This window comes from Panthera onca, chromosome A3 (assembly GCF_046562875.1).
Source record: "Panthera onca isolate mPanOnc1 chromosome A3, mPanOnc1 haplotype 2, whole genome shotgun sequence".
Classification (NCBI taxonomy): Eukaryota; Metazoa; Chordata; class Mammalia; order Carnivora; family Felidae; genus Panthera; species Panthera onca.
This window is the reverse complement of record NC_138341.1, coordinates 31,975,963-31,998,480: the sequence shown is the minus strand read 5'-3', so window position 1 is coordinate 31,998,480 and position 22,518 is coordinate 31,975,963. Positions and strand designations below refer to the sequence as shown.

At 40.1% G+C, this 22,518-nt stretch overlaps 1 protein-coding gene across 3 annotated transcripts in view; it reads left to right on the top strand.

Moving 5' to 3' along the window:
- The first annotated feature begins 1,771 nt into the window (after positions 1-1,771).
- Positions 1,772-22,518, top strand: part of SOS1 (SOS Ras/Rac guanine nucleotide exchange factor 1) — a 151,091-nt gene continuing 130,344 nt past the window's right edge. For all 3 annotated transcript variants that reach the window (XM_060653109.3, XM_060653104.3, XM_060653093.3), the window contains exon 1: positions 1,772-1,981. In XM_060653109.3, the coding sequence (XP_060509092.1) occupies positions 1,895-1,981 (87 nt within the window). In that variant the 5' untranslated portion in view covers positions 1,772-1,894. The remainder of the gene's footprint in view (positions 1,982-22,518) is intronic.

Sequence of the window (22,518 nt, the reverse complement as noted above, 5' to 3'; positions counted from 1 at the left end):
CTGAGCCACCCAGCCACCCCTACATATCATACGATTTTTTCTATATTAATCCTTTGATATCAGATTTTTGAAGATGGCTGACATGAGAGTCCCTTTCCTCCGAGACCCCCTTCTCCTACCCTAACTCCACTCAAAGCTATGGTTCCTCTATCTCATCTTACCCACAGGGTGTATGGATGATTTTCAAAATGCCATTCTAAATACTTTGAAAGTGTGAAGGATATTAAAATATAAACCATGTGTGTACATTTTAAAAGGGAAGGACCTAAGACTTTTATTATGAGATTTGTAAAGAGATCTTGTAGAGATTAAGAACCACTGCTTAAACATTTTTCATCCACGTGATCCTGGTTATTGTTCTCTGAAATAGCTGAACAATATCAGCTTCAACCAAGGCTAATTCTCTAAGCTGTCTCCTCATCTGTTAAATGAAAACAATAGGATTCTATGACTATTAAATGAGATTATGCTCAAAAAGTGCTTAATGGTAAACCATGAGGGCCAGCTGCACCGTACCACTGAGATGAACAATTTGTAGATAATGCTCATTTAGCACTCCTCAAACATTCACTAAGTGTCTATTCTGTGTAGAGCCCTTAGTGAAAAAGATCTGCCTTCCAGGAGTTTGCTATCTATTTGAAAGAGCCTGGAGAGATTACAAAACAGATAAACTAAATGCCCTTAGAGGGACATAAGTAAGGTGCTCAGGGATCTGGGAGCTGCAAGAGAGGTCTCAATTTCCACTGAGGTAAGTGGTTATTGGAGTTCAAATTTAAGTGGGCTTGAGAGATGAACATACTGAATTTGAAACGCACAAAATCTATACTGCAGGTACGCATTTTATTCTTGGTGATGTGGAAAGACTAATCGGAAACACTGCAATCGTTTCTATTACCGGACAAATATTGAGTAGTAGGTTTCGTTAGAAAGGCACCTATCTTTTGTCCAGTCTGTTTACTATACATTGCATGCTCTGGGCAGTTCTTATCTTCGTGTTCAGGAACAAAGTACACACATACACGCCCCTTTCCGAAACTACAGGCCCAGAGACGCCAAAAGAGAGGTGGGATTCCTCGCGGCCCAACCACACAATGGGGGCCGCTTCCCCATAGCTCGCACCCCACCCGGAAGGCCCGGGTTCGACTTCTTGGGGCCCTTTCGCTCCTCCCCTGCAGTCCTCCGGGGCGCCCTTCTCGCTCGCGCTTCCCTCCTCCTTCGCTGGGGAGCAGGAAAACCCGGAGCGAACCGGCCCTGCTCGGCAGCGCATGCTCAGTAGCCAGCAGGTTCAGTTCGCTAGTAGGAAGCTCGAGCGCTACACCGGCGTCGGCGGCGGCCGCGGCGGCACCTCCGGGCAGCCAGATCCTCCAACGACGACCTCGGGCCTTTCCCCTCCCCCGCTATCCCCCGGCCCCGCTCCGCCTCGGGCCGCTCGCATTTCGGGGTCGCCGCTGCGCGGAGCGGGCTCCGCGGCCGGAGCGTCCCTCCGCACGCCCTCCCCCAGCCGCCGGCTCCGCCGCGGGGCCAGGCCGGGCCCGGGAGCGTAGCCCCGGCGGGCGGCGGCCGCGGCGGAGGGCAGCCCGGGGCGGCGCCGGCGGGCCGGGAAGGGGGGGGGGGCCCGGCCCCGGGGCGGTGGTGCGGGATGCCGCCGCCGCCGCCTCCGGGCTGCGTTCGCTCTCCGCGGCTGGTGCCCGTGTCGGGTGGGTGGCCGGGCGCGAGCCTCGCCCCTCAGCCCCCTCTCCAGGGCTAGCCCGGCCGCGCGGCGCCCCGAGGGGGCCGGGCCGTCCGGTGGGGCCGCGGCCCTGTTCGGTGCTGCGAGCTCGCCCTCTCGCGGCTCCCCGGCCCGGCCGCCGCCGCCGCCGCCCCTCTCCCCGCCCAGAGGCGCCCCGGGGGCACCATGCAGGCGCAGCAGCTGCCGTACGAGTTTTTCAGCGAGGAGAACGCACCCAAGTGGCGGGGGCTGCTGGTGCCGGCGCTGAAAAAGGTGAGGAGCGCGCGGGACCCCCGCTTCCCGGCTTGCAGCCCCCGCTAGGGCGCGGGGCCGGGGCGGTGGAAGGGCTGGGGAGGCGGGGCGCGCGCAAGGCCGTCTTTCTTCCCGGTCTTGCCGCCTCCCAGAAAGGACCGCGCACGCTGAGAGGTTCCCCCACACTCGCTGGCTCCGTGTTGACATTCACCCGGTGTGTGGGAAGGCCGCGGCAAGCCAGGCAGAGTTTGTCCGAATAAAACAGCCTCCCGAGAGGTTAATGTCCTGTCCCTGATTCCGAGACGAGAGTTGGAGGAGGCTCAGTTTTCAGTGGAGGTCACAGCAGGCCACTTTTCCGCCTTCTCGGTCTTACCCTGGAGCTGCTGTCAGCCTCCGGTTTTAGGTGTCCAGTATGCTGGTTTTAGTGGGCTCAAGAATGCTCTAGCCATAATGCTTGCTCTAAGTAATTGCAGAGCTCGCTTGCCAGCGGGAACACGGCCTGCTTTGCTCGCCCTGTGTAATCGCTCTTCATTCCCCTGAATTCCCCCACTCCTCCGATTAACAGGGGCGGATGCACATGCCACTTTTGTTGTTGTTGTTTAGAGTCTTGGTACTATCTTTCGGGCTGTTGATTGGAATTTTTAACCTTTCTCTGTGTCTTCAGGTTTGCCACCTTGTTATCTAAAGTTGTATGCTCCATGATCTTTGCTTTTAAACGTTTTAGTAGCATTAGGAAATGTTGCTACATTTTAAAAGCTTCTAAAGCAACATTGTGAGTTAGTAAATACGTTACAACACTAGAAACTGTGTTTGAAGATAAAAACAATCCTTGTTTTTTGTTTCCCTTTTACCTTTTCTGTGGAGATTGCTTTAGTCTCAGAGTGTTTCTGAAGTCCAATTTGTTGTTGCTCAAAGAACGTTTTATGTTATTAAAATATATTTTAGCTCCTCCTGAGAGTTGAGATTATGCTGTACCTTTTGTTCTGAACATGTATACTTTGAAAAAAACTGTGTCTTAAAAGGTGCCTGATGTTTCCCAAAGGCCAGCAACTTTTACTTTCCCTTTTGCCCTCCTCCCCCTCCTTGGAGACTTACAGTGGAAACTATTTAGTGTGTTAGCAGAATTTGCTCATTTTTTTCAGGTGTAAGTTACTGACTTTTTCCCTTAAGTGACATCAAACGTCTCCGTGATACTGTTTTCTAAGAAAACCAAAGAGATGCCATCTTCCTTACATACCTTATTCATTAGAAACTCCATCAGGGCTCTCTTTTTACTTTTGCTTTACCTGCAAGCTTGGCGTCTTAACTTATAATAGGGGAGTGGGAGGTCTCAGTCGTGTCCGAAGCCTGGTCCTGGCAGAGGTGGGAGTGGAGTGGGGAGGAGACCAAAAAATTCTTGCGAACATACAGAAGAACTCAAAACACCATCATTTTGGGGCTGTTTTGCTTAAGAGCAAACAACTCCTGTTCCAGGGAACCATCAAGACACTCTGTCAGTTGTGAGGGTACTGTCAAGTAGTGGAGAGGGCATTCTAAGAGTTGGCCGACCAGGTCTGACTCTGCCACCCCGGTGCCCCTTGCTGAAACCTGTCTCCCGAAGCATTTTGTTTGGCCGGCACCCTGTTGTTTTACTTTTAATGTAACTAGTTGCCACTATTTAAAAGTGGGAGATGTTAAAATCCGAATTTTCAGCTTTTCTTGAAGAATAGGAGGGCCTTTCCCCATTGGGCAAGACAGTAAACCGCTGGAGCTGAGTAAATGGCTTCCTTCTTTAGACTGGACATGTGTCTCCCATTTGCCAAGGTCCCCTCAGTCCTCTTTGCTTATTTGCAAAAACAGCCTTAACCATATGCAGAGATCCCCTTGCAGGACACAAGTGATGGGAGGAGGTGGGAGCATACACAATCCAGCCGGTAGGTTCTTCTAATTCTTATTTAAGATAGCCACTGGTGATGATTCTGCGCCACCTAAGATGAGGTTGAGAATACAATTTCATATCTGGATGTACTCTTGGGAGCTCAGAACCTGCATTTGCACCTGCCTGCTCTCTTTATCTTGAACTCTTCCTTTAGACTTAATGCACTATTGCAGATGTGCCCAACTTGAGCTCTTTTACCTGAGGCTCTGTTGTCATGTTATTCTCTTCCCCTGGACTGCCCTTTGCCTGGCCTAACACTACTCCTCCTTCTGGACTCACTTGACCTCAGGTGTTTTCTCAAATCCTCAGGGCTGAGTTGGATAGTCTTCATTTTCTTTTAGCACTGAAGCCTAGCACTTAATAATGAATTGTAAGTTCCTATTCACTTGTCTGCCCCATCCCACAACTAGATTAGATGGTCCTTGAGAACAGGAATGATATTTTACCCTCATTTTATCCTTCATGCATACAGTTCCTGACACCTAGTAGGAACTTCCGTTGCTTGAATGAATGGGTCGTGGAATACCCAAACTACATCATCTGTCTCCTCCTTCACTGACCATTAAAAAAAAGTCCTCTTGTTGTTTATTTGGTTAAAAACTTTGGAGTCGTCTCGGCATTCTCTCTCTTACATTGCTGCCCAAACCCAGCATGGCCTGTAGGTTTATTCCCCTTTGACACGTTCTTCTAATCTGTTCCCTCCTACTCTTGAGTCCCCTTTCCTTTTTTTTTTTTTTTTAACGTTTATTTATTTTTGAGACAGAGAGAGAGACAGAGCATGAACGGGGGAGGGGCAGAGAGAGAGGGAGACACAGAATTGGAAGCAGCCTCCAGGTTCTGAGCCATCAGCCCAGAGCCCGACGCGGGGCTCGAACTCACGGACCGCGAGATCGTGACCTGAGCTGAAGTCGGACGCTTAACCGACTGAGCCACCCAGGCGCCCCTTGAGTCCTCTTTCCTAGACTACTGTGATAGCACCTTAACTAGTTTACTGCGCCTCACCTTTCCCGTATCTATTTTTCAAATTTCAGAAGTTCTAGTACACATCTGAATACGTTGCCCTCTTGCTCAGAACTAACGATATCTTTTGAGGGCACAGGATGCGGTGCACGGTCATTACCAGAGAATTGATGGTGATCAGTGATCTGGCTTCATCCTGCTTTCCTGGCTGGATTGCCCACCATGGTCTTTCATATTCTTTATGCTTCAGCCAGACTGGACTACTGCTTTTCCTGAATATGCCCAGAGTGTCCCACTACCTCTCTCAGTCTAAGTCCTATCTTGTCTATTGCACAAATATATCATGCTTACTACAGACCAAGCATTGCCCTCGGCACTAAGAATAAAAAGGTATGACATCATCCAGAAACGACTAAGTCAGAGCACAGTGGGAAGTGGCAGAGGATGAGTTTGGATAGGAAACTGGTTTCGAGAGAAGTTTTTTAAATGTTAAGCTAAGGAGTTTGAATTTTATCTTGAGGGGATGAAAGTCATTGAGGAATGGGGGAGTAACATCAGATTGGAATTTTAGAAAATTCACTTTGGCCAGAGAATAGAAAATGGATTGGAGAAGAATGAGACCTGAGGTAAGGAGAAAAGTTAGAAGGCTAGTTTAATAGTCCAGTCAAGAGATACTATGCATTTGAATTAAGGATGCATTTGAACTCGGTTGGAAACTTAGGGATGGATTTTGAGAGATGTTTAAAGGTAGAATTGACAGGACCCAGTCACTCCCTCAGTGAGTAGGGCAAGTGGTAAGAGAGCAGGAAGAGTCCCTAAGTTCTGGTTTGTGTGCTTTTTGTCAGAACAGACAATGGAGGAGAAGAAGCCGTTGTGATGGAGAGAGTGGCCTAAAGAGATGAGTTTTAGACACGTTGATTTAAAAGTCCTTTTGGCTTATCCAGGTGGACTTGTCAAGCTGGCAGTTGTCATTGGTATCTGCCACCGCAAATTTGGAACTTCCAGGGGTGGAGGTAAAGCCTTAAGAATAAATGAAGCCTTGGAGGCGCCTGGGTGGCTCAGTCGGTTGAGTCGGTTGAGCGTCTGACTTCAGCTTAGGTCATGATCACGTGGTTTGTGAGTTCAAGACCGACATCAGGCTCTGTGCTGACAGCTCAGAGCCTGGAACCTGCTTCAGATTTTGTGTCTCCCTCACTCTGCCCCTCCCCTGCTCGTTCTCTCTCTCTCTCTCTCTCTCTCTCTCAAAGAATGAATAAACATCTTTCTCTCAAAGAATAAATAAACGTTAAAAAAAAAAAAAGAATAGATGAAGTCTTTATCCATACAAAGACTTATACAAGGATTCTGTTCATGAGAGTTCTCTTCAGCAAAAAAAGAGGAAACAATCCAAATGTCCATTAACAGGTGAAAGAATAAACAAATTGTGAAATAGCCATACATTGGAATACTACTGGGTAATAAAAAGGAATGAATTATTGATACACATGACAATATGATTGAATCTCAAAATAGTTCAGCTGAATGAAAGAAACCAGATCAAAAAAAGAGTATATACTGTATAATTCTATTATATAAAATTCTAGAAATTGCAAACTTACCTACAACGACAAGGAGCAAGTGAGTGGTGGTTTTAGGGGGAGGCTTTTATGTTCATTTGTTGATTGTGCTGATAATTTCACAGATATATACATACATTAAAATTTAGCAGATTTACAACTCAGATATGTGCAATTTGTTGAATGTCAGTTGTACATCAGTGAAGGAGTTAAAAGTAGATAAAGCCACCTACTGAAAATTAGAGGTAAGACTGAAGTAGGGCTGTCATTAGACCTGGTTGGGGAGGGGGAGGAGTGGGCAATAGTGTGTAGGAGAAGAGCAGGGGAAGGAGTGATTCAAGGGGATGAAGAAGGAAGAAGTTGGAGGGGAGCCTGGGGGGGCTCAGTCGGTTAAGTGTCAGACTTTTGGCTTCGGCTCAGGTCATGATCTCACAGTTCATGGGATCGAACCCCACATCACGCTCTGTGCTGACAATGTGAAGCCTGCTTGTCCCCTTCTCTCTGCCCATCCCCTCCTCACTCTCTATCCCTCTCTCTCTCTCTCTCTCAAAATAAACACTTTAAAACAAAACAAAAAAAAACCCTATGTTTAAAAAAATCAAAGAAAGAAGGAGTTGGAGTAGAGACTCCTCAGTCCTGGGCCTTGTGGTTTTGTTTTTCTCTTCTGGACCTGAGGCTTCTGCCAAAATTATTTCTCTGTTGGATCCTTGGTCAGGCCAAGAGACATCAGATCTTGATCCCCCTCTTCGTATTTATTGTACGTCTTGTACCTGGCATTATTCATTCCAGGTGTTGGTTGAGATAGGAAGTATAACCCAGAGCCTGGAACAAACTGGGTCCCAGTGATCAATACAGGGTCTACTCAGTGAATGTAGATACAGCAAGCTGAAGAAAGGAGGTTCAGACTTCTAAATTAAATGTTTCACGGGGCTCCTGGCTGGCTCAGTGAGTATTATGCTACCTTGATCTCAGGGTTGTGAGTTCAAGCCCCATGTAGGTTGTAGAGATTACTTAAAAACAAAACCTTAAATCTAAAATCTTAAATTAATTAATTAAATGTTTCACTGTAAAGCTGCTTAGAGTGAAGGTCTTCCAGAAGCCATCCACACAGTTTTCCACTTATCCGGGAAATACTTCTTTTCTAAATGCACAAAATCGTGTTGGTATGTTTTGTTGGTGTTTATATTGATTAACTGATATCTGCAACTTTGTATATATCATTATTTAATGCTGAAACTCTGCTCTGAACTTTATAACTAGGGCATAGGAAGTAAACTATGAGAATTTGAAGGGGAAATATAAAAAGAAGGAAGGAGTTAGGTAAAAAGTATGAGACCCTAGTGTCTGAGAAGCCAAGAAAGTAAGGAGCTGCAAGAAGAGTCGTTAAGTGCGTCAGGCTACGGATAAGTGAGGTAAGGTGCTTGAAAATGTTAGATTTGACAGCTAAGGGGTCACTTCCGTCTGAGCGGTTTCAGTGTGGATAGATGATGGAAGAACATGGAAAGACAATAGCAAGGTAGCAAGGACAGATGACTTCTGCCGCCCTGCCCCCCCCCCCCCCCCCCCCGCCACTCTCCAGATTACTATGGTTTGTTTTTTTTTTTTTTTTTCCAGAAGCTTGGAAATGAAAAGAGATACTGCTGTGGCAAGAAAGGGATTCAAGCTTGGGGAGGCTTTTTATTTGAAGGTGATGGAAACTTGTATATGTTAGGAGTCTTTGGGGCAGGAGCTGGTAGAGAGTGCTGGTGAAGATACTGAACAATGAGGAGATGAGTAGCCCAGGAACACAAGTAATGGGATTTGTCTTGAACTGTTTGCCAGGTACTATTTTAAGTACTCACATGTGTTTTCTAATTCTCATTGGATACTATTATTGCTTCCATTTTACAAGAGAGAAAACAGGTTTAGAAAGAGTAATTTGGTTAGAGAGTCTGCAGTTTTAAATACTATGCTATGCTACCTCTAGCAGGGCATCTTTGATGGCATCTTTTTTTCCTGAGATGGGAGGGAAAGAGACAAATAAGGGTTTGTAGGTTGAGCAGCAGGGAGTTCACGTTAGGTATCCTCTATTTTCTTAACGAAATGAATAGCAAGATTCTCTACATAGAGCGAGGAAAGAGAAATGAGTAAGGAGTTTAAGAAGCATGGTGAAGTTTTGAAATTGCTGTTTTGGAGCGTGGAGAAGGAGCCAACCAGTGAATCAGAAAGAACTTGCTGAGCAGTGCAGAGTGTGAAGACCATAAATTTGGAGGCACATTCATTGGTCTGGTGGTTGTGAGATTTCCTCCAGCAGCACTCATCGGTTCAGGTGAATGGACACAGAAGGAGAGTTGATTGCAGGTGGCTGCAGTAGAGACTAAGAGGATAGCAATATTTCAGGTGATAGAAAGTAAAGCTGTAAGATGGGTCATGGGGGTATAGATGAAGGCTCCGTGGATTAGAAATCTTTGATGAGTTGGAGGAGGAGGGTAGCGAGAGCAGACAGGGGATTATGATTGGAGATCATCATAATAATTTAGGGTTTTAAGATTCCAGAAATGAAAGAAATAAGACAATTGGGAGCTCTGGAGTTAGTGTATTGAATGATGGATTGGTGTATTACATATATGGGTGATGACGAGGTCCACAAGGATTATGGCACATGTCATAGTGGAAAGGAAGACTGTAATCCAGCAATGGCAGTGAGATCCAGAAATCACAGCAGTGAGGATGCTTCGTCCAAATAATAAAAGTGGCAACTACTCCCTGTTCCCCATAATGTATTTTGTATCACAGCTTTGGGTAGAATAGGAAAAAATGTTGCACTTCATTTTAGAGTGTTTTTGTCTTGTGATTAAGTTGTTTTTTTTTTTTTTTTTAACCCAATGTTTTATTATGGGAAGTTTCAAATATGCAAAAAAGTTGAAAGAATTATTCATTAAAACACCTGTGTACCCATCACCTAGATTCTGTAATTTACATTTACTATGTTTGTTTTATCGCATGCCTATCCATCCCTGCCTCCCTCCATCCACCAATCCATCTTATGTTTTGATGCATTTCAAAGTAAGTGGCAGACATCAGTACATTTTACCTCCAAACATTGCAACATGCATGTCATTAAGTAGAGTTCAGTATTTGTTTACAGTTCTTTTTGGTTTTTAGGTAAAAACCTAAAATTAAGTAAAATTTATGTACAGTGGAATACACAAATGTTAATTGTACCATTTAATGAGTTTTGACAAACAAATACAACTCAAACCTCTATCAAGATAACGAACATTACCATCACTCCTGAAATTTACCTCCTGTGCCTTCTCAGTCAATCCCTGTAACCATTGTTCTGATCGTTTATCATCCTACCATAGATTATTAATCTTACCTATTCTAGAACATCATATTAATAGAGTCATATAGTATATAATTTTTGTAAGGCTTTGAGGTTGTGTTTCTTAGGAATTCAGTTCTTTTTTCCATCATAGGACTATGTCAGAGTTTGTTTATCAAGTGGCTGGATACCTAGGAGGTTTCCAGTTTGGGGCTATTATGCATAAAGCTTCCATGAATGTTCTTATTATACAAGTCTTTTTGTAGGCCTGTGTTTTCATTTCTCTTGTGTAAATATTAAGAGAAATGGCTCATAGAGTGTTTAGTCTTATAAGAAACTGCCAGACCTTTTCTCAAATTGGTTGTACCTTTAATATTCCCGCAACAATGTATGAGAGTTCCAGTTGTTCCACATCTTTGCCAGTATTTGTTGTTATTAGTCTTTAATTTTAGTCACTGTGGTGGGTTTGTAGTGGTATCTCACTGTGGTTTCAATTTGCATTATCCCGGTGATTAATGATATTGAACACTTTCTCATGTTCTTATTGGCCATTTTGTATCTTTCTTTGGGCAGTGTCTGCATAAATCTGTTGCCCATTTTAAATTTTGCATTCTTTTTAGTATTGCATTGTAAGAGTTCTTTATATATCATGGGTAACTGTTCTTTATCAGAAAAATGTTTTATGAATATTTTCTTCCAGCCTGTGGCTTGTCTATTCATTCTCCTAATGGTGTTTTTTGATGAACAGAGTTTTTAATATTGATGGAGTCAAATTTATTAGTTTGTTTTTTTTTAAGGTTATTGCTCTCTGTATTTGAGAACCTCTTGCCTGCCACCAAGCCATGAAGATACTCTCCTAATGCTGTGTTCTAAAAACTTTATAGAAAAGTTTTTACATAATCTGTGGTCCATTTCAGATTAATTATTGTGTATAATATAAAGTGGGAATTGAGACTCATTTTTTAGGCTGATATCTAGTTATTTCAGAACTATATGTTGAAATACAGGTGTCTGGGTGGCTCAGACAGTTGAGTGTCCAATTTTGGCTCAGGTCATGATCTCGTGATTCATGAATTCAATACCTGCATCAGGCTCTGTGCTGACAGCTTGGAGCCTGGAGCATGCTTCAGATTCTGTGCCTCCCACTCTCTCTCTGCTCTTCCCCACTCGTGCTTTGTCTCTCCCTCAAAAATAAACATAAAAAAAATTGTATGTTGAGATTTCTCTTTCCCTGTTGACTGTGATGTTTTTATGAAAATTAAATGAATAAGTATTGTATATATTTATGTAAATATATATACAAACATCTCCATTCTATCCCACTGATCTGTTTATCTTTACACCAGTACCACACTATTGGTTACTGTAGATTTATACTGAGTCTTGAAGTTAGGTAGTATAAGTCCTCCAATTTTTGGTTTTCTTTTAAAATCTTGTTTTAGCATTTCTAGGTTTGGATTTCACTATAAATTTTGAACCAGCTGTCAATTTCTACCAAAAAATCTTGCTGAGATTTTGATTGTGATTGCATTGAATCTATAGATCACTAGGGAGAATTTGTATCTTAACAATATTAAATCTTTGGACCCGTGAACATGGTGTATCTCTCCATTTATTTAGACTTATTAATTTCTGTCAGCAACACTTTGTAGTAGTCAGTGTAAAAGCCTTACATGTCTGGTTGAGTTTAACCCTAAATAGTTTGTTTTTTAATTTTATTGTAAATTGTTTTAGAATTTTATTTTCTAATTGTCACAAATATGCAAACATAAAGCTGCTTTTTGTATATTGAACTTGTATCCTTTGATTTTGCTGGTAGTTGCAGATTCCACAGAATTTTCTACATTATTATGTCATGTGCTACTACAGATAATCCGATATTTGTTTTTCTTGCCTTATTTTACTGACTAGGTCCTCCATTAAATGTTAAATGAAAGTAGTGAGAGTGGTCATCTGTTTCTGTGGCTGAGTTTTACAGCAGAGGAAGTGGGTCCTTAGGCAGACTGCTCAAGATCTTATAACTAATAAGGAATAGAATCAGGATTTGAACCTGAATCTGTCTGGCTTCAAAGACCACTCTTTGTACTGTACTGTATTGCTTCCTTTGAGTAGGCAGTATAATATAGTACAGTAGTGTTTTCATTATCTTGCACCTTAGATTTTAGGGAAGAAGTACCTTAGAATAGAGGAGGTTGACTGAAGCTTCGAAACCTTTTGCTTTAAGCTGAGAAGCTCGGCCCTTTTACATATTAGGGCTCTGCATAGGATTACATTTGAAAAAATGGTTCTGCTGCATAAAAAAGTAAGACTTTTAAAGGCACTAGTTAATGGAAAATCAGTATAGACCATAGAGGAATGGGCTGAGAAATGTCTTGGTGGCATTAGGTAGCTTGGAGACTGTCCTGTGTGCTTCTGTTCGGGAGTGACAGGAGTGATGTTTTAAGTAGCAGTGGGAGTTAACCAGGTGAGGATGAGGAAGAAGTGTGTTCAAAGATTTATGGTGGCTTGGAGTTCATGAGGAGCTGAGCATTTTAGAAATTCTGAATTGCTGGGAGTCTGAAGCGTGGGGCCAGATCTTGTGAGCAGTGGGGAAGGCCAGTTAGGGTGGGATAATGGTGGTTTTGACTAGGGCAATAGCTGTGGGCATACAGAAAAGTGGATAGATTTTTAGATGTAAAAGTAGATTGATGATTGAATGACAGAGTAGTAAGAGAGGAGTCAAAACTGATTCCTATGTTTCTGGCTTAAGGGTCTAAGTGGTAGTGGGATGAAAGAGGAAATACTGGGGGAGGAGCACGTTAGGAGGAGAACTAAGAAGCCTCCAGTTCTCTGGGAATGAGAGGATGTGAGAGAATTATGATGGGAGGGATTTACACTTTGGGGGAGGGGAGGAGCCAAGTATGGCAAGCATGGAAAGTGTCTTTGTTGGACTGCTCTCAGGAATGAAGGCTCTGACAATGTCTTTCAAAGTACATTTCAAATACCATTTTCTCCACAAAGGCTTTCTACTACAACCCCATCCCCTAAGTAGAATGTATCTCTTAATTTACTTAGTGCTTTATATGTCAGTTTTAGTACTTAATGATAGTCTGTCCTTCAAAGTTTGATCTGTGGCTTCTCTTTCTCTATACTGGGAGTTCCTTGAAGGTAAGAATAGGGTCCTACTCACCTTTATATTCCCTATAATGCTTAGCATATTTCTCACATATAGCAAGCAGGTGCTCAGGACCTTTTGTTGAATTGCATGTGGTTCTGAGCCTGTCCCCTCAAGAATATACTACTAATGAGCTTGTTGGGTGTTAGCTGAGATCTTCAACTTCAAAAGGCATTGGAATTGCCATGTTCAGTGTATTCCATTTTAGCACATAGGTAAGCAAATACTATATTTTAGAAATAACTCATTTTAAATGGCTAGATTTTTTTTTTAGGTTTATTTTTGAGAGTGAGGGTGAGAGAGAGAGCACGTGTGCACGAGCAGGGGAGGGGCAGAGAGAGAGGAGACAGAGAAGCCTAAGCAGGCTCCACACGCTGACAACACAGAGCCCCTTGTGGGGCCCAAACTCACAAACCATGAGATCATGACCTGAACAAAATCAAGAGTCAGGCACTCAACCGACTGAGCCACCCAGGCACCCCTTAAATGGCTAGTTTTTTAAAAAGTGTGCAATGCAAGGGAGAAGCAGATGCCAAGGTGGGGTTGGGTATACAAGAAATGTATTAGCAGTGCTTGTGAGAGAAAATGGGGAAGGAGTCAAGGAGAGTCTTGAGACTGTAATGCAAGTCTGACTCCCAAGTGAAGGAGAGAGGTAAGGGAGGAAGGAACTTGGGGTGAAAGTGTCTTACACTGCAGTGCAGTTCTAAGGAAAGTTCACCCAGGTCTCAGGAAGTTCTTGAGTGAAAGTTGCGGGTCACAGGAACTCCTCATCCCCCAGGAAGAGGCCTGGCTTAGTATGCGTGCCGTGCTCGGTCCTTGACAGGGCGGAGGGGGCGGGGGGGGGGGGCAGCCTGGGAGAAGCAGAGCCTCTGCACAAACACAGTGATGGATTTCATAGTGCAGCAGCTGGAGTCTGAGGTCTGAGAGACTCATTCTCAGAGCCAGCCAGGGTCACCTCTGAGGCTATCGATGGCCTGATTCAGGATAATACGGTTACAGACTTCCTCCACTGAAAGTGGATAACTTGTTCCTCCCAAATCCCTTATGCTTTCAAAAAAGATATCTTAGGTTGAGTTCTGAAAGTCACAAGTTCATTATTGCTGATATTAACAGTGCACAGTTTGCTTTAGTAGTTACCAAATAAAGTTTGCCTTTCATATTCAAGTTTATTTCATAATTAACCCTTTGACGTACAAAACCCACAAACAAAGCAGTAAAGGCAAAAGAAAACAATGCAAATGATACCCATGTTATTACTACGTGAGCTAGTGAACTCAGAGCACTTCGGCACTACCTTGAGTAGTCCAGCTCTCTGGCCATGAAGGTGACTACTTGTTGATTTTTCTTTCCAGGCTGGGCTATCTTGGAGGCAGACAAACACAAATCAGTAAAGAAATTCCTCATGAAGTCTGGTAACTTAATTTCTGGTACCATAAATTCTGGGAACTTCCCACTGGAGTTGAGGATAGGAGTATACATAGGTGAAAAGTAATTTGAAGTTTTGGTTTTATGGACTCTAAATTACTTAGATATTATTTTTAAAATAGATACTTTAAAACTGTAATGGGTACCTGGGTGGCTCAGTCGGTTAAGCGTCTGACTCTTGATTTCGGCTCAGGTCGTGATCTCACAGTTTGTGAGATCGAGCCTTGCTTTGTGCTTTGAGCTGATGGCGCGGAGCCTGCTTGGAATTTTCCCCTCTCTCCCTCTCTCTGCCCCTACTCTGCATGCTTGCTCTCTCTGAAAATAAATAAACTAAAAAAAAGTGTAACAGGAATATGATTTCAAAAAAGTTTCTTTAATGTTGCTTTCATGCTGATTTTGACTGGTTTGGTTTTATTTGCTAAATTTATTGAGCTCTTATTGTATGGTAAGCATTATGGATATGCAAGTAAAAATAAAACAATTGTTTTTATGAAACTTGTATCTGGTGATAAAACAAAAAGTCTGTAGTCTGCCCATATATGTTAAAGTATCCCCTTTTCAAATGGGATTAATCTTATTATATAGAAAGAAGTTTGTTTCAGGGTTCAGAATAAATCAATAACAAATAGGTCTTGAGATTAAAAGAAAAGTTGAATTTTTCATTAACCAGAGACTTTTTGTAATAAGCTAATAATTCCAGTTATTTTATAATGCCTGAAATGAACTTTTCTATATAGACAAGACTAATTTTCTATAATCTAAGCCACTTGCAAGTAAATTGATTTCTATATATGGCCAAATAATTTATAATGGAATGCACTTGGGGCACCTGGGTGACTCAGTTGGTTAAGCATCTGACTTCAGGTCATGATCTTGCAGTTTGTGGGTTTGAGCCCCATGTCTGGCCCTGTGCTGACAGCTCAGGGCCTGGAGCCTGCTTTGGATTCTGTCTCCCTCTCTCTCTGGCCTCCCCTGCTCATGCTCTCTCAAAAATGAAAAAAATGTTAAAAAAAATTATAATGGAATGTACTTACTGGTAATTACACTTACACCCGTTTTGTTTAAGGATTTCGGTAGGATTCTGATTTCTGTACATATATTTAATAACTTTTTTCTCTTAATTTTATATATAACATAAAATTAGTCATTTTAACTGTTTTTAAGTGTATAATTCAGTGCCAATAAATATATTCAGAGTATTGTGCAACCATTACCACTATATTTCCAAAAATTTTTCATCACCTCAAACAGAAACTCTGTGCAAATTAAGCAATAATTCTCCACTTCCCCCTCTTTTAGCCCCTGGTAACCTCTAATCTACTTTTTGTTTCTGTGAATTTGCCTATTCTAGATATTTCATGTAAGTGGAATCATACAATATTTGTCCTTTTGTGTCTGACTTATTTCACTTAGTATAATGTCTTCAAGGTTCATTTATATTGTAGCATGCGTCAGAATTTCATTTTTTCTTAAGGCTGAATAATATTCCATTGTATGTATATACCACAGCTTGTTTATCCATTCGTCTGTTGATGGACACTTGGGTTGCTTCTGCCTTTTTGATATTGTGAACAATGCTCCAGTGGACTTTAGTATACAGGTATCTGAGTCCGTGTTCTCAGTTTTTTTGGGTACATACCTAGACATGGAATTGCCGGGTTGTTTGGCAATGCTACGTTTATCTTTTCGAGGAACTGCCGTACTGTTTTCCACAGCAGCCATTGTATATTTCCACTAGTAATACACAAAGGTTCTAACTTCTCCACATCCTCACCAATATTCATTTTTTGTTAAAAATTGCCATCCTAACTTGTTGGGATGAGCACTGGGTGTTGTATGTAAGTGATGAATCACTGGCTTCTACTCCTGAAACCAATACTACATTGTATATTAACTAATTTGAATTTAAATAAATTTAAAATAACGATTGCCATCCTAGTTGGTGTGACATGATATCTCATTGTGCTTTTGGTTTGTATTTCCCTAGTGACTAATGATACTGAGCATTTTCTCATGCACTTGTTGGCCATTTCTATATCTTTATAGAAAATGCCTATTCAAGTCTATTGCCCATTTTTAAAATTAGGTTGTTTGTATTTTTGTTAAGTTTTTGTAAATAATTATATATGTTCTTGGTATTAGACTCATTCAAACCCAACCAAACGTGTCTTAGTTTCTTGATAATGTCCTTGGCACAAAAATTAATTTTGATAAAGTTCAGTTTATCTCTTTTTTCTTTCATTGTTCCTGTTTTAATGTCATATCTAAGAATCCTTTGCCAAATCCAATATCATGAAAATTTACCCCTAAGTTTTATTCTAGGGATTTTATGGTTTTAGCACTTATATTTAGGTCATTGATCTAAATTTTCTATGTGGTGTAAGTTAGGCGTCATTTACACTTAGCATAATGCCCCTGAGGTCCATCCATGTTGTAGCAGATGGCAAGATTTCACTCTTTTTTTTTAATGGCTAAATAGTATTCCATTGAATATATCATAATTTCTTTATCCATCCATATGTGGACACTTAGTTTGTTTCCATATCTTGGCTAATATAAATAAAGCTGCAGTGAACATGGTGGTACATACAACTTTTTGAGCTAGTGTTTTTGTTTTGTTTTCTTTGGATAAATACCCAGAAGTGGAATTGTTGGATCATTTGGTAGTTCTATTTTTAATTTTTGAGGAACTTCCATACTGTTTTCCATAGTGGCCACACCAATGTACATTCTCACCAACAGTGCTTAAGAGTTCCCTTTTCTCCACATCCTTGCAAACATTTGTTTCTTATCTTTTTATTTTTTTGATTTTTAATTTTAATTTTTAAAGATTTTATTTTTAAGTAATCTCTACAATGTGGGGCTTGAACTTACAACCCTGAAATCAAGAGTCACATGGTCTACTGACTGAGCCAGCCAGGCTCCCCTCTTGTCTTTTTAATAGTAGCAATTCTGACAGGTGTGAAATGATATCACATTTTGATTTGAGTTGCACTTTCATGATAATTAATGTTGTTGAGCATCTTTTCACGTACCCATTGGCTATTGGTATGTCTTCTTTGGAAAAGTGTCTATTTAGGTCTTCTGCCCTTAAAACTTTTTTTTGGTGGGGGAGGCTGTTGAGTTGTATGGGTTCTTTATATATTTTGGATATTAGGCCCTTACTAGCTATATGATTTGCAAATATTTTCTTCCATTTAAATGGTTGCTTTTTCATTTTGCTGTGCAGAAGCTTTTTTAGTATGATGTTGTCCCACTTAACTTTTGCTTTTGGTGTCAGATTCAGAAAAACATTGCCAAGACCTATGTTAAGGAGCTTACCACCTATGCTTTCTTCCAGGAGTTTTATGCTTCAGGTCTAATGTTCAAGTCTTTAATCCATTTTGAGTTAATTTTTGTGGTCAAGTTTCATTCTTTTGCATGTAGCTGTCCAGTTTTCCCAGTGCTCGTTATTGAGAAGACTTTCCCCATGGCACATTCTTGACTCCTTTGTTGTAAATTAATTGATCAAATATGCATGGGTTTATTTCTGGGCTCTCTAGTCTGTTCCATTGATCTACATGTTCATTTTTATGCCAATGCCATACTGTTTTAAATCTTTTCAGAGAACCAGCTCTTAGTTTCATTGATCTTCTCTGTTGTATTTTTAGTCTCTATTGCACTTATTTCTGCTCTAATCTTTGTTATTCCCTTCCTTCTACTAACTTTGGGCTTCATTTGTTCTTTTTTTCTAGTTCCTTGAGGCATAAAGTTAGGTTGTTTATTTGAGGCTTTTCTTCTTTCTTGAGGGAGGCATATTGCTATGAATGGCTGTCTCAAAACTGCTTTTGCTGCATCCCACAACATTTTTGTTATAGTTTTATTTTCGATTGTGTCAAGATACTTTTGAGTTTCTCTTTTGATTTCTTCTTTGACACATTGGTAGTTCAGTAGCATGGTGTTTGATGTCTGCATATTTGTGAATTTTCCAGTTTTCGTCATGGAATTAATTTCCAGTTTCAGATCATTGTGGTTGGAAAAGATGCTTGATATGATATCAGTCCTCTAATACTTATTATCACTTTTTTTGTAACCTAACATGTAATCTATCCTGGAAAATGTTCCATGTACACTTGAGAAGAATGCATATTCTGTTGCTTTTGGATGGAATGTTCTGTATGTATCTGTTAGGCCTATTGGTTTAATAGGTCATTCAAGGCTGATGTTCTCTTAAATACTTTCTGTCTGGATGATCTACCCATTGATGTAATTAGGGTATTAAAACCCCCTACTATTGTTGTATTGCTCTCTGTTTCTTTCTTTAGGTCTGTTAATTATTTGTCTTATGCATTTCTGTGCTCCTATGTTGAGTGCATAAATATTTACAAATGTCACATCCTCTTGTTGGATTGACCCCTTTATCATTATGTAACATCCATTTTTGTCTTTTTTTTTATAATTTTTTAAATGTTTATTTTTGAGAGAGAGAGAGAGAGAGGGAGAAATAGAGCATGAGTGAGGGAGGGGCAGAGAGAGACAGAGACACAAAATCCGAAGCATGCTCCAGGCTCGAGCTGTCAGCACAGAACCTGATGTGGGGCTTGAACTCATGAACCGCAAGATCATGCATGACCTGAGCCGAAAGTCAGTCGCTTAACCAACTGAGCCACCCAGGTAACCCCCATTTTTGTCTCTTATTACAGATTTTCTTTTATGATAAATAAGTATGTGCAATATAGATATGTATAATTTTTTTTCTTGTTGGCTTTAATTTTTTCTTTTTTTTTTTTTAATTTTGGTATACCCTCTTTTGCATCCTTGTTTTCCCCTCCCCCCTTTTCAACGTATTTTAGAGAGCATAGCATTTAAGACCACCCTCATTCTTTTCTGTGGCTGCATGCTATTGTTTGGTTGTACTATAATTTAACTAATGTATTGAGAAACAGGTCATTTCCTATCTTTTTGTATTGTAAACACTGTTGTAGTGAAACTTGTATGTATGTTATATCATCTGTATGTGAAATCTTCATGTCTCTTGCCCATTTCTGATTGGATTGTTTGTCCTCTTACTGTTGAGTTTTGAATGTTGAGTTGTTTTTTGTGTTTTTATGTGGGTTTTTTTTTTTGTATATTTTAGATACCAGCTCTTTGTTGGGAATGTGGTTTGTAAATGCTTTGTCCTACTCCTTAGCTTGTCTTTTCTTTTTTTTTTTTTTTTTTTTTTAATTTTTTTTTTCAATGTTTTTTATTTATTTTTGGGACAGAGAGAGACAGAGCATGAAAGGGGGAGGGGCAGAGAGAGAGGGAGACACAGAATCGGAAACAGGCTCCAGGCTCTGAGCCATCAGCCCAGAGCCCGACGCGGGGCTCGAACTCACGGACCGCGAGATCGTGACCTGGCTGAAGTCGGAGGCTTAACCGACTGCGCCACCCAGGCGCCCCTTAGCTTGTCTTTTCAATCCATTTAACAGGGGCTTTTCAGAGCTAAAATTTTTAATTTTGCCTATTATTGGATCCTGAAAATTTTCTCCTATATTTTTTCCTAAAAGTTTTTTTTTTTGGTTTTACATTTTACATGTAAGTCTTTGATATATTTGAGTTATATTTGTGTAAGTTGTGAGATTTAAGTTGAAGTTCTTTTTTTTCTTTTTTTTTTTTCCTATGGATGTTCAGTTGCTTCAACACCATTTGATGGAAAGGCAATCTCTCCTTCATTGAATTTTTTTGTACTTTCTTCACAAATTATTTGGCCAAATTTTTGTGGGCCTATTTCTAGGTTCTCTGTTCTGTTGCATGGTTCTCTCTCTGCCAATACTACACAATTTTTATTGCCATAGCTATATAATAAGTCTTAAAATTGGGTAGAATGTCTTTTCCCATTTTATTCTTTACCAAAATTATTTTAGCTATTCTAGTTCTTTTTCATATAAAGTTTAGAATAATCTTGTCAATATCTATAAAAAATCTTGCTGGGATATTGGTAGGAGTTGTGTTAAACCTATGTATTAATTTAAGGGGGTGGGAGGATTGATTTTCTTACTGTGTTGAGTTTCCCATTCCATGAACATAGAATGTCTCTCCATTTATTTAGAGCTTTGGTTTCTTTAATCGACAACAACAACATTGTGTTGTTTTCAGCATACACATCCTGTACTTGTTTTCTTAGATTTGCACTGAAGTATTTTGGTTGTAGGGGTTATTTTTAATTTAATTTACGTTTAGTATGCGTGTGTTCATTGCCACTATATCAAAATACAATTGGTTTTTGTAGGTTTATCTTGTATCCTGTGTCCTTAGTGAACTCACTTATTTGTTCTAAGAGTTCCCTCTTTTTTGTTATTTTTGGGGTTTTGCAGGATTTCTTTTGTAGATTCTTTGGAATTTTCTACTAGGTAATTATGTTATTGGCAAATAGGGACATTTATATTTTTTCCTTTTCAAATTTATATGTGTTTTATTTCCTTTTCTTATCTTATTGCACTAGAAAGAACTTCCAGCATTATGTTCAATATGTTGACAGTGGATATTCTTGCCTCCTCACCACCCAATTTTGGGGGAAAAACATTCAGTCTTTCACTGTCAAGCGTATGTTAACTTTAGGTTTATTGTAGATGCTGTTTATCAAGTTGAGGTAGCTCCCTTCTGCTCCTATTTTTCTGAGAGTTTTTTCTTTTTCCATGAATGGGTGTTGTGTTTTGTCAAATGCTTTGTCTACTTCAGTTGACATGATCATGTGGACACTTTTCTTTAGCTCTTTAATGTGGTGGATTACATTGATTAGCTTTACAATATTGATGCAGACCTGCATCCCTGTAATAAACTCTGCTTGGTCATGGTGTGTAATAATTATTTTGTGTATATATTGCTGAATTCCACTTGCTGGTATTTTAAGAATCTATAATTCTGAAGCATATTGGTCTGTAGTTTTCCTTTTTGTTCTGTTTTTGTCTGGTTTTGGTATCAGGATAATACTGGCTTATAGAATGAATTTGAAAGTGTTTCCTTCAATTCTGTTTTTCAGACAAGATTGTGGGGAATTGGTGTTAATTTTTTTTTAAGTTTGCTATAAATTTCAATGAAACCATTTGGGTCTAGAGAGTTTTTAGGGTGTTTTGAAATTACAGATTCAATTTATTTAGTAGGTATAGGGCTATTCAAATTATTTCATAATGGTTAAGTTATGGGAGGGTTGTGTTGTTTGAGAAATTGGTCCATTTCTTCTAAGTTGTCAACTTATGTCTGAAGAGTTATTCATAGTTTTCTCTTATTATCCTTTTATAGTTGCATGGTCTGCAGGGCTATCCATGCTTCATTCCTGATTTGATCCTAATATTGGTAATTTGTGTTGTCTTTTTCCTTTGCTAGTCTTGCTAGATGTTTGTCAATTTTTTATTTCTTAAAAGAATAGCAGTTTCACTGATTTTTCTCTATTTTCCCCCTGTTTTCAATTTCACTGGTTTCTGGTCTTCATTGTTTCTTTCCTTCTTGGTTTGCTTTTAGTTTGCTCTTTTCTGGGGTTCTTGAGGTAAGAACTTAGATGATTGATTTGAGGCTTTCTCTTTTTTTATAATGTGCTATTTTACCTATGCCCTACAAATTTTGATATACTGTGTTTTTATTTTCTTTCATATATATGTGTATGTACGTGTGTGTGTTGTGTGTGGTGTGTGTGTGTGTGTGTGTGTGTGTGTGTGTGTGTGTAAATTCCCTTGAGACTTACTCTTTGCCCCTTCGAGCCATAGGTTATTTAGATAAAAGTTTAGTTTCCAAGTGTTTGGAGATTTTTCTGATACCTTTCTATTATTAATTTCTAGTTTTATTTTATTGTGGTCAGAGAATACATTCTATATGATTTCGATACTTTTAAATTTGCTAAGTTTTGCTTTGTAGTCCTAGATATGTTCTGTCTTTTTTAAAATCTTACACACTTGAAAAGAATGTGTATTCCACTCTTGTTGTATGGAGTGTTTTATAAATGTTGATTAGTTCTTGTTGGTTGATAGTGATGTTGTGTTCTTTTAAATTCTTGGTGATTTTCTGTCTAGTTTTATTGTTCAGAGAGGGGTGTTGGATTATCCAACTATAACTTTGGATTTGTCTTTATATTCTTTCAGTTCTCTCAATTTTTGCTCTGCATATTTTGGAATTCTGCCTGGTGGATACACATTTGGGATTGCTATCGCTTCTTGGATTGACCCTTTTATAGCTATGTAATTAATGTCCCTCTCTGTCTTTGATAAATTTCCTTGAAGTCTACTT